Genomic DNA, 14,637 nt, shown 5'->3' on the forward strand with positions numbered 1-14,637 from the left:
TATTTTTGCAAGTTATACCATAGTGTGTACTGCAACACGCTGCAAATCCTAAAAAAAAAAGGGAGGATAGATCTACAAAAATAAAAAGGAGGCATGCTTGACAGATGGTTGCACAGCGAATGAGGAACTGCTATTCCATTCCGGAGTACTGCATGTGGAGGTTGTCATAAAACGCCTAAATTTGTTTCCATTTCGAATGCGTATATCGATCACATCCACTCAGCACCCCTTCCTTCCCTTTACTCACTAAAGAACTTGGCAGTTGGCCTCACAACAATGAAGGAAATCTTTCAATTTACACACAAGATATTAGTAATGTAACCATATATCTGATATTGCACAATTCATTTGGACAGGAACGACTGCATTATACTTGTTTAAGGTTTTTAACAGATGCAATTGCAGCTCTTCTTTCTTTTTCTTAACTGTTCTCTTCCCAAAAGGGAATAGAAATATAGTTTTGTGTGGCGTTTATTCTTGCAAAAAGCAATAACATCCACTTTTACAAAGATATAATAATTAAAGCCTGTTTTACGCCTGTTTTACGCCTGTTTACGCCTGTTTTACGCCTGTTTTACGCCTGTTTTACTGGTGTTTCCACAATCGAGATAGACAATTTATTCATGGAACTTTTAGGGTATGCCGGCATTAAAAGACGAATTCAACAAATTTAAAATGAATCTGGCTGAGTCAAAATTAAGCTTTTTCAGAGATTTAGATTGATCATCCCTCCTTGACCCCTTTTTCTCGTTTTCTATCCCAGCTTTCTTCTGCCATCCCTGAGACAACGCCCACACTCCCCCCCCACGTTTCGGAATTTTGATGGTCTAGATCAAGCATGGATTGCTCGTGTACTTTATGATTCTGTCTACAGATACAAAATAGTGTACCGCTGCTATATCGGCTTTTTACACTAAGACGACGAACAAAATCAGACGTTGTGTATTCAAACTCGCTTAAATCGAGATCTGTGTAATTAAGACTTCTTATATTAGGTGTGACAAATAATGCACCCAGAAACTAAGACTCTTACAAGCTTTCATCTTTGTTGATGAGCGATTAAGTAGATAGTGCACAAAGCATAAACGCGAAAGCCCATTGTAGAAGATTCCGGCTCCTCCTTCAAAACGCTCTCCCTAAACCATTTTGGCTTAGCGTGTCAATCAAGTTTTTTTTTTTTTCCAAAAAAAGCATAAATCTACCAACCAATCATATTGAAGATGATAACCTACCATGAAAACACTTTCAAAGATAAATTCCACAAGCTTTTCAGTAACCGATTTGTTTTGTTTGTTTGTTTTTTTCTTTCAAAGCTTTTCTACCTCTTTGATATATTGTGTTTTAAGCTTTTTTTTTTTCACTAATATTCATTGAAAACAATCATTCTCTCCAATTTTAAGTCAGTATAAGCTTACAACTGAAAAGAAAAATGGCCCAGTTTTTACAGAAAGAACAACAGCACCAGGCTTCCAACATTCCTGGTTTGAATCAGCCTGTTGCTAATGACCAACAGTTAGCCGAGATTCCTGCTATTGAACTTGCACCGGTTGAAATAGAACAAACTTCAGATGCACCGTTGACGGGTGTCTATTCAAGTTCTGGTTTCGATTTTATCGGTATCTTGTCAAAACTGGTCAACAGGTAAATGAAAAATCAACTGAGAGAGTTATGATGAGAAGCTCTCATTCTTATCACTCTTTGCCACGTCAGACCCAACCCTCAAATCAATTTAGGTCCCGTTGATATGTCGTGTTCGTTCTTGGTAACGGATGCTCGCCGATATGATTGTCCAATTGTTTACTGCTCTCCCACCTTTGAATATTTGACGGGTTATAATGCCAATGAAATCGTTGGTCGTAACTGCCGTTTCTTACAAGCCCCTGATGGCCAAGTGACCTGTGGTTCCCGACGTACCTATACTGATAATCAAGCTGTTTTTCACTTGAAGGCTCAAATGTTGCAAAACAAGGAACATCAGGCCAGTATCATCAATTATAGAAAGGGTGGTCAGGTAAGGAACATCTCCATCATCTGTTGGCTGGCTTTCTTTTTTTGTAAACATCTTAACCTTTTATCCTTTTTCTCCTGCACATACAGCCTTTTGTTAATCTAGTTACTGTGATCCCTATTACAAATGACAATAACCAGGTTGCCTTCTTTGTTGGCTTGCAAGTCGACTTGGTAGAACAACCCAATGCCATTTTGGAAAAGATGAAAAGTAAAAATCGTCTTTCTACAAACTACTTGCTTGTTTTCTACTATTGATCTCTATGTTTTGCATTCTGTAGATGGTACCTATATGGTGAATTATCAACAGATGAACATCCCACCTTACATCCCGGGTAGCAGTACGTATCTTTTTCCATTTTACTGTTGAGACTTTCAAAAAAAACCTGTGAACCAGCAAACACAACGTTCTCAACTCTTCTTTTAAACAAATAGACTACAGCTCTGAACCTGTGGATGATTACTTCCGTGAATTGCCTACCACTGCTCCTGCTACTTCAACTCTGGTGTCTCCGGAAATCTTAGAGCTCGTCAACTGTTCTGGCGAAAATGAGCAACAGTTACAACAAGAGTGGAACAAGTTACTCTTGGATCAATCTGAAGACTTTATCCATGTCCTTTCCTTGAAGGGCTTTTTCCTTTATTGCTCTCGCTCTTCCTCTTATCTCGTGGAACATGATCCTGAAGAATTGGTCGGCCATCCCTTATCCTCCATTTGCCATCCTTCTGATATCGTTCCCGTCATGCGTGAAATCAAGGAAGCTGCCAGTAACCCTGATAAAGTAGTTAACCTTATTTACCGTGTCCGTCGCAAGTACTCTGGTTACATGTGGATGGAATGCCAAGGTAAAGTTCACATTGATCAAAGCAAGGGCCGAAAGTGCCTCATTTTAGCTGGTCGTGAGCGTCCCATGTATGAGTTGGTGCGTAAGGAAATGGTGAACGCTTTTGATATTACCAACGGCCCTGAATTCTGGGCAAAGGCTACTCTTCACGGTCTTTTCTTACATGTCACTCCTACCAGTGATGAAGTAGTGGGTTTCAACAGAGATGCTTTAGAGGGTGCTACTCTCTATCAGTATGTCGGTGATAATAATGTTCGTGATATTACACGGGCTTTGGAGCTTGTCAAAGAAGGTCGTATCGTTAACTTACATCACACCATGCAAAACAACAAAGGTGATTATGTTCCTGTCTTCTCCACATTCTATCCGGGTGACGTATCTTTTGGTGTGGGTCGTCCATCATTTGCCCTCATCCAAATCAGAGCCAAGGAATCCGACATCGTCCAAGAACACTCTCCTGTCTTGGAATCAATGACTGGAAAGAGCTTCTTACAAACAGATTCTGAGGAAAACTTGTTCTCAGAGCTTGAAACTGTCAGAGGTACCTCTTGGCAATATGAACTTCATCAACTTCAAATCGCAAACCGCAAATTGAAGGAACAACTTGAGAACATTACTAACCCTAAACGTAGCCGCAAGCAAAAGAAGAAGAGCAATAAACCTTCTGCTACTGAATCTGAGATCCCCAAGATGTGTGTTGAATGTCAACGTACTGATTCGCCTGAATGGAGAAAGGGCCCTAATGGTCCCAAGGAATTATGTAATGCTTGCGGTCTTCGTTATGCAAAGTCTTTGGCTGCGAAGAAGTCGGATACCACTGCACAACAACAACATCATCATCAACAAATAACTGCTTAACCAGCTCTACTAATTCCACATTTGTTCTGAACAAATAACAAACAAACAGAAAAAGTTGCTCTATGATTCATACCTTTCAGTTCAAATATTCATCAGATACCATTTGAGACCCTTACTTTATTATTCATTCATCAAAAGTTATGTTTCTTTTATTTTTTTAGCTATTTGAAAACAGTAAAGGAAATTCCTTCCTATACATTAACTTATATCATATTTCACTTCATTATGTTGATACCATGAAACGGCAAATTATAACTTTTAATAAAAAGATCAATGTCTTTTTTAGCTGCTCATTTGAAAGCAATGCATTTTATTTTATTTTATTTTTTTTCTTTTGTTTACCGTTGGCCTTTTAACGTTTGGAGAATTTTGAATCACCACGTACTATGGCTTTTTGCTTTATGTGGAGAAAAAAGTAGGTACAGACACGCCTTGGTTTAAGAGTCATTTAGCGGGAACAAAAGTCCGCCTGAAATGTTTTTTTTTTATTATACTTTAAAGGAACCCAACTAGAAATAACTTAACCAGTAATCGTGCTCATTATACTTTGCTTATCTCTTTTGTTTTGCGAAATACGGAGGAAATAAATGTCCAGCAGTACACAACCATATCAGCACAAGCATGAATACCAGCAGAGTGCTGATGAGGAAATGGATGCAATGTTGAATTCACTCGGTGGACCTTCGCAAACACAATCGCAACATGCAACTTCTTTCCGTTATGATCAGCAGCAGCAGCAGCAGCAGCAGCAGCCTAGTGTAAGGCTATTCTAGACCAGAACTTTATTCCAGTAAAACTATTTTATCTAACAAAAAACCATTCATTTTAGTCTTCACAAAGCTATCAAAATTATTACTACTCTTACAATCAGTCAAGAACCAGTGCTCCCGGACCGCCTCCTCCTCTGCCTCCTCGTAACGAATACAATGGATATATAAGAAATAGTACAGAACCACACACCAAGTATTATTATCAAACCACCGAAAATAATAATAACAGTTACGGCTATCCTCCACCACAACCTTATCCGTCCTACTCTACTTTATCAAACTATCGAAATCATTTACCCACAACACCTCTACCTCAACGGGTCTCTTCAGTTACTGCTCAATCATTTCCAGTACCCGAGAGGTATGGATATGCGACTCCTTCAGCTGCCGCCTCCTCCTCTGCTTCCCACATGCACCATAATGTGTCCATGCCTGTACCTCAACATCATCATCAAAGAAACTCATCCAATAGCAGTAACTCTGGTACGGTATACCCCCCTTATGATTCTCTTCCTCCTCCTCCATTTCAACAATCGACTAGTCCGCCAGGCTCTCCACAGCAACAGCAGCAGCAGATCTACCCTCCCATAGGGTATCCCGATGCTACACAAGAGATCATCAACAACTCATACAGACCCACCTTTACTCAGCAAGCATCAGATCCATCTACTTTTGTGTCCACTCCTTCCAGCATCTCTGCTACAAATACACCTCCACCGTTACCAACTCACACATTTTCAGCATCATCCTCGAGTAATCCATCGACTAGTCAGTTGACTTCAATGAGCGGTAATAATGGTGTTCAACCTATGCCTTCTGTCGCTTCAAACAACATGACCACTACCACCGCCACCGCCACCACAGCTGCCGCTACTTCCAAGATTTCTACTCCTTATCGAAAACCTCATTCGTCCTTACGCAATAACATGATTACTACCATTGAACGCCCACGCTATAGTTACTTACCAGAACATATTGATACGAATGGCATGTCAGAAGAAAATGGAGAGATGCCTTTTATCCCCGTTTCGCCGGATACAGATAGCGACGAGGATGAGGATTATTTCAATCCGAAAAATGAATATTTGCAAAAACCTCAACAGGCAGACGATGTTGATTTCCACAAGACGACGAAAACAACAGACAATTACAATAGTCACCAACAACAGCAGCAAGCCATCCCGCCAACCAATAAACTCCCCCAACACATTGATCCGACTGCTTATTACTTACAACAACAATCTATGGGAGACTTTGGCTATCCATCATTTGCCAATTCCTCTTCTATTAATAAAGAGGCCATCCTACACCAATCGACCCACCATTTGGAAAACACCACGGCAGTTGACACTATCACTCAGCAACGTCTTGAAGGAAGTGTGGAGTTAACTGCTGTAGCAACAGAGCAACAAGGCGAGGAGGTAGTGAAAGAGATAACTCCTTTAAAACCCAATTATGGTTTGGTTTCTGTTCTATCTGTAGCATTTATACGTCACGTAAAAGGCCTGGAACACGTCAGAGAACTATGGTGTGCTAGTGAATATAATGAATCCTTCACAGGAGCAGAAGCGATGGTATGAAAGAGAGAAAGAGAAGCAGAGTGTTTTTTAACCAAATCAAAGATAAGAAAAACCATTGTTACTTAATACAATCTTTTTGTTACAGACAATTATACGAAATCTTTTGGAAGAACAAGTAGTACCGGATGAATATTGCATTCAAGTGGCTAATGTGTTGATGAGAGATCAATTGTTTTCGCCAACACAGTATTCACAAAAATCGCTCATTTCCAATTTCGTGAATGCAGACGATACTTACTTTCTAGAAGAGGATATAACGGAAAGCAACGTTTCAACCGGTGTTCTTCCGAGTTTGACACCTTGTTACAGCTATGCCTGTCGCTCTGGATTGAAAGGATGCTACTCATATTCATGCCCCAATACTGGAAAAGATTTCATTGTAGATAATAAGGTATAAAACTGAATGTAATTAACATAAGATAATGCCCAAGCCAAGTATTTCTAAACAGGGTGGAATTTGTAGATCGAAGCTCATGTTTCTTTAGAGGCTTTAAACAAAACAATCACGTCACCTGCCGGTGGTTGGGTAAGTATTCTAATATTTAGAAGAATATGTAGAAATAACCTCTTTTCTCTTTGCCCTTCTAAAAGCATTATCATTCCCTATGTAGTTGGTTTCACATGACGCTTGGTCGGCTAGAATGGATAGAGAGTTTTTAAAAACGTTGGATCCCAAAGAGATAGGAAGACAAGAAGTGCTGAATGAGACAATTTATTCAGAAGAAAAGTATTTAGCAGATTTACGAATTTTACATGAGGTAAACCTCTTCCTTTCTTTCTCTTCTTTTATGTGCGCTCTGTAGGATCCCTTTTACTAAGAAAAAGAATGACATAGGTTATTGTAACCGGGATAGAAACATCTGGTGTCATTGAAAAGAGCCGGGTTGCTAGTTTCATTAGTACTGTATTTAACAATTATCAAGAGCTGATACAAATGAGTGAATCCATGTTCAATGATATGCTTGCTCGTTACCGACAATATGAAGGAGAGTGTGTTCCAACCATCGGTGATATATTAGTCCAACACATGCAGTTCTTTGAGGAAGCCTATGTAAAATACAGTCCTCATGCACTTCTCGCAAAGTATTTGGCTGAGGCAGAGATAAAAAAGAACCCCGAGTTTGAAAGATTCGCAAAAGAACTCGCCAAACATGATCGCACCAACCGCTTGCCTATTTGGCACTACCTCCTCTGTCCAGTTACGCGTATGCAACGTTATCCACTACTGATTGAGGCACTTTTGAAAAAAACACCAGAGGATCATCCTGATTATGTCTTTTTAACTCGCAGCCACGACATTATTCGTTCAGTTGCAACAAAAGCAGACAATGCCGCATTACACATCAAAAAACGTTTGGCTATTCTTCACATTCGAGATAGTACCACATTCAAGCAAGGTGAGTATTACGAGTTGCAGTTGAGTGATCCCAACCGTCGATTGTACCATAAAGGCACCCTCAGACGCCGTATTGGCACTCATGACGCACCGGACAAAAATGATATCTACGCTTTCGTGTTTGACCATATGCTCGTCATGACAAAACTACGTAAGACAAATACAGGCGAAGAATACCGTATTTGGAAAAAACCTATTCCTTTACAAATGCTGGTGGTTCAAAAGAATACTTCTAATCTTCGGAATCATTCTTCTGGAACCACCAGCTCACTCGCTGGCTATGTCAATGGAAGTTGGGACTACAGTAGTCCTAACGCTGGTCAACTCAATGGCAATATCACACTCATATTGCATCATCTCGGGTCAAGGGGTGGGACGGTATACCCCTTTTTCTGCTCCTCGGTAGAAGAGAAACAAACTTGGGTGAAGGCTATTGAGGATGCCAAAGCGTCCTTGAAGAAACGACAAGGAGATACAGATGTGTTTGAACTTAGGCCATTGGATGATGTCAATTTCAGGAATACTGCTACTTCTGGTGTTGCTTCCGGATTCACAACACGTATCAACTGCTCGGTACCTTTTATTTCCCTGAACGAAGAAAAGAAAATAGCCATCGGAACCGATAATGGAGTGTTTTTCAAAACAGAAGGACAAGATAATTCTGTACGTCGTATCATACAGTGTGAAAGTGTGGTTCAATTGGCTGTCATGGAAAAGTACCACATTCTAATTGTACTCACCGAAAAAGCGCTTCGTGCTTATCCTTTGGACACCCTTGATTGTAAAAGTAATACAAAAGCAATTGACCGTATTGAAGTGGAAATTGCTCAACATGTCAACTTTTTCCAGACTGGACATTGCAATGGCCGCGATTTACTTGTTTACAAGAAAAAAAAAAATACGGCTAGTGTTTTCACTGCTTTAGAACCTTTTTGCAATTTGCGAGACCCAAAGAACGAGAAACTATTGACCCATCGACCTTCAATTTTTAGCAATCGACCGGATTATCTCAAATGGTTTAAAAAGTACAAGGTAAAAAAAAGAAAGAAGACTTCTACGGGAGCTGAACTGTATCTACCAAGAACGAATACACTCATGAACATGATTTCTTTTTTAGGATTTCTACATAGGTGCGGACGCAAGTAATATTCATTTCCTCAAGGCTAAGTTGAATGTCGTGTGTGAACGAGGCTTTGAAGTAATCGATCCAGAAAACCTTACTGTGGGTCGTGATATACCTGATTCTGAAGACCCAGAATTCTATTTTGTTACTCGTCATCAAGAACCCTTGAAACCCTTGGCAATGTATCGTATTAATGACAAATTTCTACTATGCTATGATAAATTTGCATTTTATGTGAACAATCGGAATGGTTCTCTCGTACCCAGAGCCGATAAGAGAAAGTAAGTTTGTTAACTACTGCACTCTATTTAAAAAACATAGCCCTTGTCGCTTGTGACTAATGTTTGCAATTTTAATGTATAGACCTGCGACTATTTGTGAATGGGAAGGCTCCCCAACACATATCGTGTACGAGCATCCTTACATAATTGCAATCGATCCTTTCTTTATTGAAGTTCGCCATGTGGATACTGTAAGTAATTATTTCTTGAAGGCTTTGATCTATTCAATTATTCTTGAAAATTGAAAATTTGGTAAACTCTCAAATTAGGGTGAATTGGTTCAGATCATATCGGGCGAGAATATTCGACTAGCGTATTACAATGGTGGTGGTGAAAAACCCATCATCCATGTTTGTATGACTCACAGTCAGAAACCGGATACGCAAGCTCTTTTCCATTTGACAATGAATAACTCTCGACATTCAACAGCATATTCGAGACGTTAAAGAAGGACTCTCTTTTTGTTGGTACAATCTTATGCAAAGAACAAATTGTTATGTATTAAGTTTAGCATTGAATGGGAAATTTAGGAAGAAAGTAGTGAACATTTAAAGATGTATATAATTTATAATAATAATATCAATCTGTTTTATTGAAATGATAAATGCTTAATTAAAAGGGATGAAAAATCTGACATTACAGGCTAGACTTCCGTGCGCTACTATTATGTAGAATCACGTTCGAAGGGTATATTCTCAGCAAGGTTAGAGTTACATTCATTGTAATGCAACTAAATGATAAAAACCAAGCACCCCTAGTGTAGATCATCATCGAGAAAGGAAATAAAAGATTCCAACCGACTTAGAAACATGATTTGAAAGAATAGTGAAAAGCTTTGCTGAAGTAAGCCTTAGCCCGAAGAAACTTAAGCTTGTTCAGCTTGTCTCTTGAGGGACTCGCGAGCAGCATAAGCAGCCTTTTGGCCAGAGATGAGCATAGCACCGAATGTAGGACCCTATTGACACATATGATATTTGATTAGTCAAAATAAGAAAAAAAAAAAAAACCCGAAAACGATAAAGGATAAATTACCATTCTAGGAGCACCATCAAGTTCAGCAAGTTCCATACCAGTAACGACCATACCAGGAACGACTTCACGAGTATACTTGACAATATCATCTTCAGCAGCGTTCATGTCAAGAGAGAGCATACCCTTCTTTTCCTTGATCAAGCCAATGGATTCCAAACGCTTGACACCACTGGCACCCATAGGTCCGTCGTGACCACAACCGGAAACAACAACCTTAGCTTCGATAACGTTAGGATCCATACAAGATTGGGTATCATGGTTTAAAGCGACAAGAGTCCAGTTAGTGACAACACCAGCGACCTTGTTTTGCTTGACAATAAGGTCTTCAACAGCAGTGGCATTGAAAAGCTTGACATTAGGACGAGCGAGAACCTTGGCCAAACAAGTTGAGGTAAACAAAGCGGCATGCTTGACGACAACATAATTATCCTTTTCATCATAAGGGATTTCGAGTTCATCAAGGAACTTGTGGGCAGGCTTACGGACAACCATAGGAGAAAAGAGTTGACCACCTAACCAACAACCACCACCGGGAGCAACGTTTTGTTCAATGATAGCAATCTTCAAGTTAGGGTCCTTGGACAATTCCCAGGCACAAGAGAGGTTAGCACTACCAGCACCAACAATAACGACATCGGATTCAGCATAGTAGAGCATATCATTCATGTAACGGGTAACCATTTCGCGACTAACTTGTGACTCTCTGATAGGAGCAAACTTATAGTTATTGAAATCTTCCAATTTCTTTTCAGGCTTGTATTCTTCACCAGAGCCGAGACGGTAGCCAGGAGTAGTAGCAGTAATGGTTTGAGACATGATTGTACGAAGAAATTATATCAAAGCTTGAATGATATTGCAGAAAAACGTGAATTAAGCTTTTTCTGTGACCCTTATATATGCACTTTGCTTTATTCATCAGAAATATTTCACGCGAATTCAACAAACATTGACTGTAGCCAATAATAAATGTGAAAATGGATCACGCCGCCGTCTGCTACATTTTCCATTGGCAAACGCTTATCGTTATTGTATAATAGCTTTTTGACTTTTTTCTCGGGATCGGAGTTGCCACGCTCCTTAACTAATAAAAAAGCTTAATGTCTGTTTGTCCTACAATTTATAGATATACACTCGGTTCTTGTCATTTAAACGCTCCTACACTCAAATTGGTACACACGTTGCTTGACGCAACGCCGTCCGAAGGGAAACTAAAAAGCCATGCCAAATACTCCGTTATCAATGACAATCTGGGGGTTATTGTTACTTTATCACTGAGACATCGAGTATAAATTTGGAATCTCGAACAATTTCATTTCAGTTGGCAACTCAACGGTGCTCATTCTTCGATCTGCAAAAATAAAGTCAAATGACTCGCTCACCTGATTTAAAGCGGAGAGCTCACAGATGACTCTTCTGAAGCAAGGCAATTGTTATTATCTAAGGTCTTGACTTTTCTTCACTTTAAGCAACGTTTAGCAATTTTCAGTACTGCGGGGTATAATTTTAGAAAGTGTTTCGGATCACTTGGTGCAGTATAGCAGAAGTAGCTCAAAAGTTACATAGACTGAATTGTTACATCTTAGATTTGAACAACATCTCGTAAGGCTCGCAACCGATATAACAGATAATACATTTAATGCACAATCGATGGGAAATAATTTTATGCGTCATATAGATTAATCTTTGTAGAACGACCCAATAAGGGATATTGCAGAAAAAAAAATATTACCTTTCAAAGGACAATTGGCAGGTACTAACATAAAAAAATTGCAATGAATAATCAATACGCGATTTGCGGGTTTAAATCTAATTCACACATTCTATGATAATGAAGTTGACCATATCTTATAAGAGCAAAAAAATGACCGGACGAAAGCCAAGCATTACTGTCTCAATAGCGCTGGTTAAAGAATAACTGCAATCAGGTGGTCAATAGAATAGAACAAAAATTAATCCTCCAGCCTTTTAGTCGTGGAATAATTTGTGCCCTTACTGAATGTAATACGACGTAGATGATAAATGCAAATCGATCATCTCAAAATTCAACTATTGAGCAATAAGTCGACTTCTATGGAGCTATTGCTGCTTAACATCACGTAAACGAATGGATACAGTTTTTATTATTTCGTCTTTATGATTAAGAAGTACGTTTTTCTCAACTCCAATTGTTAATCAAAGTGCTATATCCTCAAAATGGCAGTCGAACCTGTCCCCATCCCAACCTTCATCATTCCAGAAACGGAAAATTAAGTTAGTGTCAATACCGGAGTTCCTTTTAACGTTATCAGAAACACATTGAACTTTGTAAAGCGGGCTTTTGACTGATTGAATGCTCGCCTTATTTCAGATAGGATCAAGATAACAAACAATCTACCCTTGACATAAAGAGCAGCTTCTTATCATAGAGCGGTTTTGGACAGTCTGAGTGGACAAAATAATGGCTGAATGTCTGTATGTGATCCGTTATCGTACAATACTATTGAATTTATCTTTCCATTATGGTTGTACTTAGTCACCATATGTATAAAAGCAGTACAATTTGGAAGAACAAAAATACAAGCTTCAACCTATTTTGGAACTATCTGCTTGGGAAAAGAAATCAATGGCAGAGAGTATAAACTCACGCTCCAGTAACACGGGAGGAAGATGAACATGTGGCGATTTCCCAACCGTCAATAGCAATTCTTCGGTAATACTAACTGACTTTTTTTTTTATCTTTTACAAATACTTATTGAACAGCAAGACCAAAAAGTTTATGGTTATGTTATGAACTCCTCGAAATCTCAGGAGTATACTTAAGGTATATGGTAGCTTTTACTGCTCTTAATGGTTAATATTGATTAGAAAGCTTTTTTGAACCCAGTAGAGTGGTGTTAGTGACGCGTCATAGCAAATCGCATAAAGAAGAACCACCATCAGATATACACCGTCCATTTGCCTCTTTTAAAGTTAATAGCCCTCAATAAAGAATACATAAAGTTGAAATCACCCGGTTACAAGTATGCTTTTTACCTGTATATTCCGTCTGTACTTAGATTCAGCTCATAGAAATTATCACTATGCAAAATGACCTGTGTGAAATGAGAAAACAAAGAATATATTGTACCTTTCTTAATGTAACATTATAGATGAAAGCATCAATAAGTGAAGGCAATACAGATTTCATTGTACGAAACATACTTAATAACTAAATACAGGGCAACCACAATTTAATTCTCATCACGTTTATAAAGCACTAATAACTATAAACATTCATCAATGATAGATGTACGTCTGTTTTACAGTATTCTTTACTCCCATGGGGTTTGTGACTCTCGAAATTGATCCGAAGATTAAAGCGTTTGTGATAACTCACATGGTTGCAAATATTTGTCCCGCATCCAAGTGTATCATCCCTAGTTGCCCAAAGTAATTGTTTTGCTTGACCTAATGTGCCTCTTTCAGTGAAAGTCTTTGTCTGGGTTTGAAAGGCATTAATACTGTTATTTATGGTTAGTGAAAGTGGGAAGACACATACGGAAAGTTCTCAGTTTCAGAGAAAATATCGTTGTACAATGTTCGAATACATATTTGTGCACAAAAACACCTCAAACGCTCAGGACATGCATGTGCAATAAAGTATGTATTACCCTTAAATATATGAACAGTCTTGTCATGCCTCTCGATTGTGATAGTTCTACTCATCGATGGTGCCATCAACAATGTTAAAAATAACCTAACGATCAAGTTATTTGTCTGTTGAGTGCTATAGTTACGGATAATCTACAATTTAAGGATTGAACATAAGAGATGTATGGCATGAAAATTCCAAATTTCTAACTGTCCTCTTGTCAAAATACTATATTAGCCAAAAATTCCCTAAACAGTAATTATGAGCCAATGTCGAATATTTACAGATGATAGTTAACAATTTGTACCAAACCTCAATATAGCTTTGAGTACTTCTCTTTCGATATTTAGCAGCTGTCGTTCAAATAGAGCTTCCTCAGATAACCGCATTATTTTACGTACTTAAACAGAATAGTTTTATAGTTGTCGGGCAACTTCTGTCGCTTATTTACAATCTGTTTATCATTTGTAAGGGCTTTGCTTTGATGTCAATTGTCTTTTCAGTTAGCTACCACCATACCGAGTGTAAACCTTAAAAAAACATCTTTAAAGTCATTTGAACGTGCTTATTGTTCGACTCGACAAGTATAGCACTTCCTAAACAGGAGAAAATAAGATCATTTTCCAACTATAGCGTTACGTGTATTAGTATGCATATTATTCATACTGCTATCCTTTTTGGTTAAATTAATTGATTTTTTAAGCAATTACATTGTCAACGGCGTGGAAGCTTTCAAGCTCGAATGGCTGTTGTTCAAAAACATGAACTGTGGGTAACAAACGACGCTCGACATGTCTAAAGCTTGAACAAGCCGAAGGTGCTTTAGAGCCTTGAAAGCTCCACGCACCTCAACATTAAAATAAACATTTTTCCAAAAACTCGACCAGGTCTCCTCCAAGTCAGATTGTGCATGAGCAATCGCTGCGGGAACCTAGTGAATATAGCACACTACAACAAGCAATACTCTTATTGTTGAATAGGAAGACTTTACACCTTGGTGCAATATCGAAGTTTCGATTAAATCCAATATTTATCTCTGTTCTGCTGTCAAAAAGCCTACGTTTTCTCTGGATGCAAGAAGACCTCTTAAATATCGCGTAATACCACGTTAAAGAGCTGTCCTACATTTAGACT

General features: G+C 38.7%; 4 protein-coding genes across 4 annotated transcripts; 2 read left to right on the forward strand and 2 right to left on the reverse strand.

Moving 5' to 3' along the window:
- The first annotated feature begins 1,309 nt into the window (after positions 1 to 1,309).
- Positions 1,310 to 4,099, forward strand: BDF20DRAFT_897779 (putative white-collar-1a protein). The gene is made up of 5 exons (XM_053082570.1): positions 1,310 to 1,641; positions 1,711 to 2,011; positions 2,098 to 2,218; positions 2,289 to 2,348; positions 2,443 to 4,099. Exons 1-5 carry the CDS (start codon positions 1,430 to 1,432, stop codon positions 3,708 to 3,710), a joined length of 1,962 nt encoding a protein of 653 aa, XP_052931457.1. The 5' UTR covers positions 1,310 to 1,429; the 3' UTR covers positions 3,711 to 4,099.
- Positions 4,100 to 4,297: 198 nt separating this feature from the next.
- BDF20DRAFT_917164 (CNH domain-containing protein) lies at positions 4,298 to 9,306 on the forward strand (the record flags this gene model as incomplete). The annotated part of the gene is made up of 9 exons (XM_053084532.1): positions 4,298 to 4,468; positions 4,540 to 6,054; positions 6,146 to 6,451; positions 6,524 to 6,586; positions 6,672 to 6,818; positions 6,896 to 8,488; positions 8,574 to 8,860; positions 8,943 to 9,051; positions 9,130 to 9,306. The coding sequence occupies 9 exons, from the start codon at positions 4,298 to 4,300 to the stop codon at positions 9,304 to 9,306; spliced, it is 4,368 nt and encodes a 1,455-aa protein (XP_052931458.1).
- Positions 9,307 to 9,725: 419 nt separating this feature from the next.
- On the reverse strand, positions 9,726 to 10,708 carry BDF20DRAFT_828583 (uncharacterized protein; the record flags this gene model as incomplete). Its single annotated transcript, XM_053078261.1, has 2 exons — positions 9,726 to 9,815; positions 9,893 to 10,708. The coding sequence occupies 2 exons, from the start codon at positions 10,706 to 10,708 to the stop codon at positions 9,726 to 9,728; spliced, it is 906 nt and encodes a 301-aa protein (XP_052931459.1).
- Positions 10,709 to 12,064: 1,356 nt separating this feature from the next.
- BDF20DRAFT_839750 (uncharacterized protein) lies at positions 12,065 to 13,892 on the reverse strand (the record flags this gene model as incomplete). Its single annotated transcript, XM_053079316.1, has 8 exons — positions 12,065 to 12,229; positions 12,267 to 12,313; positions 12,517 to 12,587; positions 12,906 to 12,964; positions 13,000 to 13,080; positions 13,249 to 13,372; positions 13,411 to 13,608; positions 13,816 to 13,892. The coding sequence occupies 8 exons, from the start codon at positions 13,890 to 13,892 to the stop codon at positions 12,065 to 12,067; spliced, it is 822 nt and encodes a 273-aa protein (XP_052931460.1).
- Positions 13,893 to 14,637: the final 745 nt, after the last annotated feature.

The sequence above is a fragment of the Mycotypha africana genome (genome assembly GCF_025528875.1).
Source record: "Mycotypha africana strain NRRL 2978 chromosome Unknown BDF20scaffold_13, whole genome shotgun sequence".
Classification (NCBI taxonomy): domain Eukaryota; kingdom Fungi; phylum Mucoromycota; class Mucoromycetes; order Mucorales; family Mycotyphaceae; genus Mycotypha; species Mycotypha africana.

What these genes read in the sequence shown, in the direction of transcription:
- BDF20DRAFT_897779 (XM_053082570.1), top strand. Translation starts at nt 1,430, where the DNA reads ATGGCCCAGTTTTTACAGAAAGAACAACAGCACCAGGCTTCCAACATT. An exon ending in TTGTCAAAACTGGTCAACAG is followed by an intron (nt 1,642 to 1,710) that starts GTAAATGAAAAA and finishes TTGCCACGTCAG; the next exon opens with ACCCAACCCTCAAATCAATT. An exon ending in CATTTTGGAAAAGATGAAAA is followed by an intron (nt 2,219 to 2,288) that starts GTAAAAATCGTC and finishes TGCATTCTGTAG; the next exon opens with ATGGTACCTATATGGTGAAT.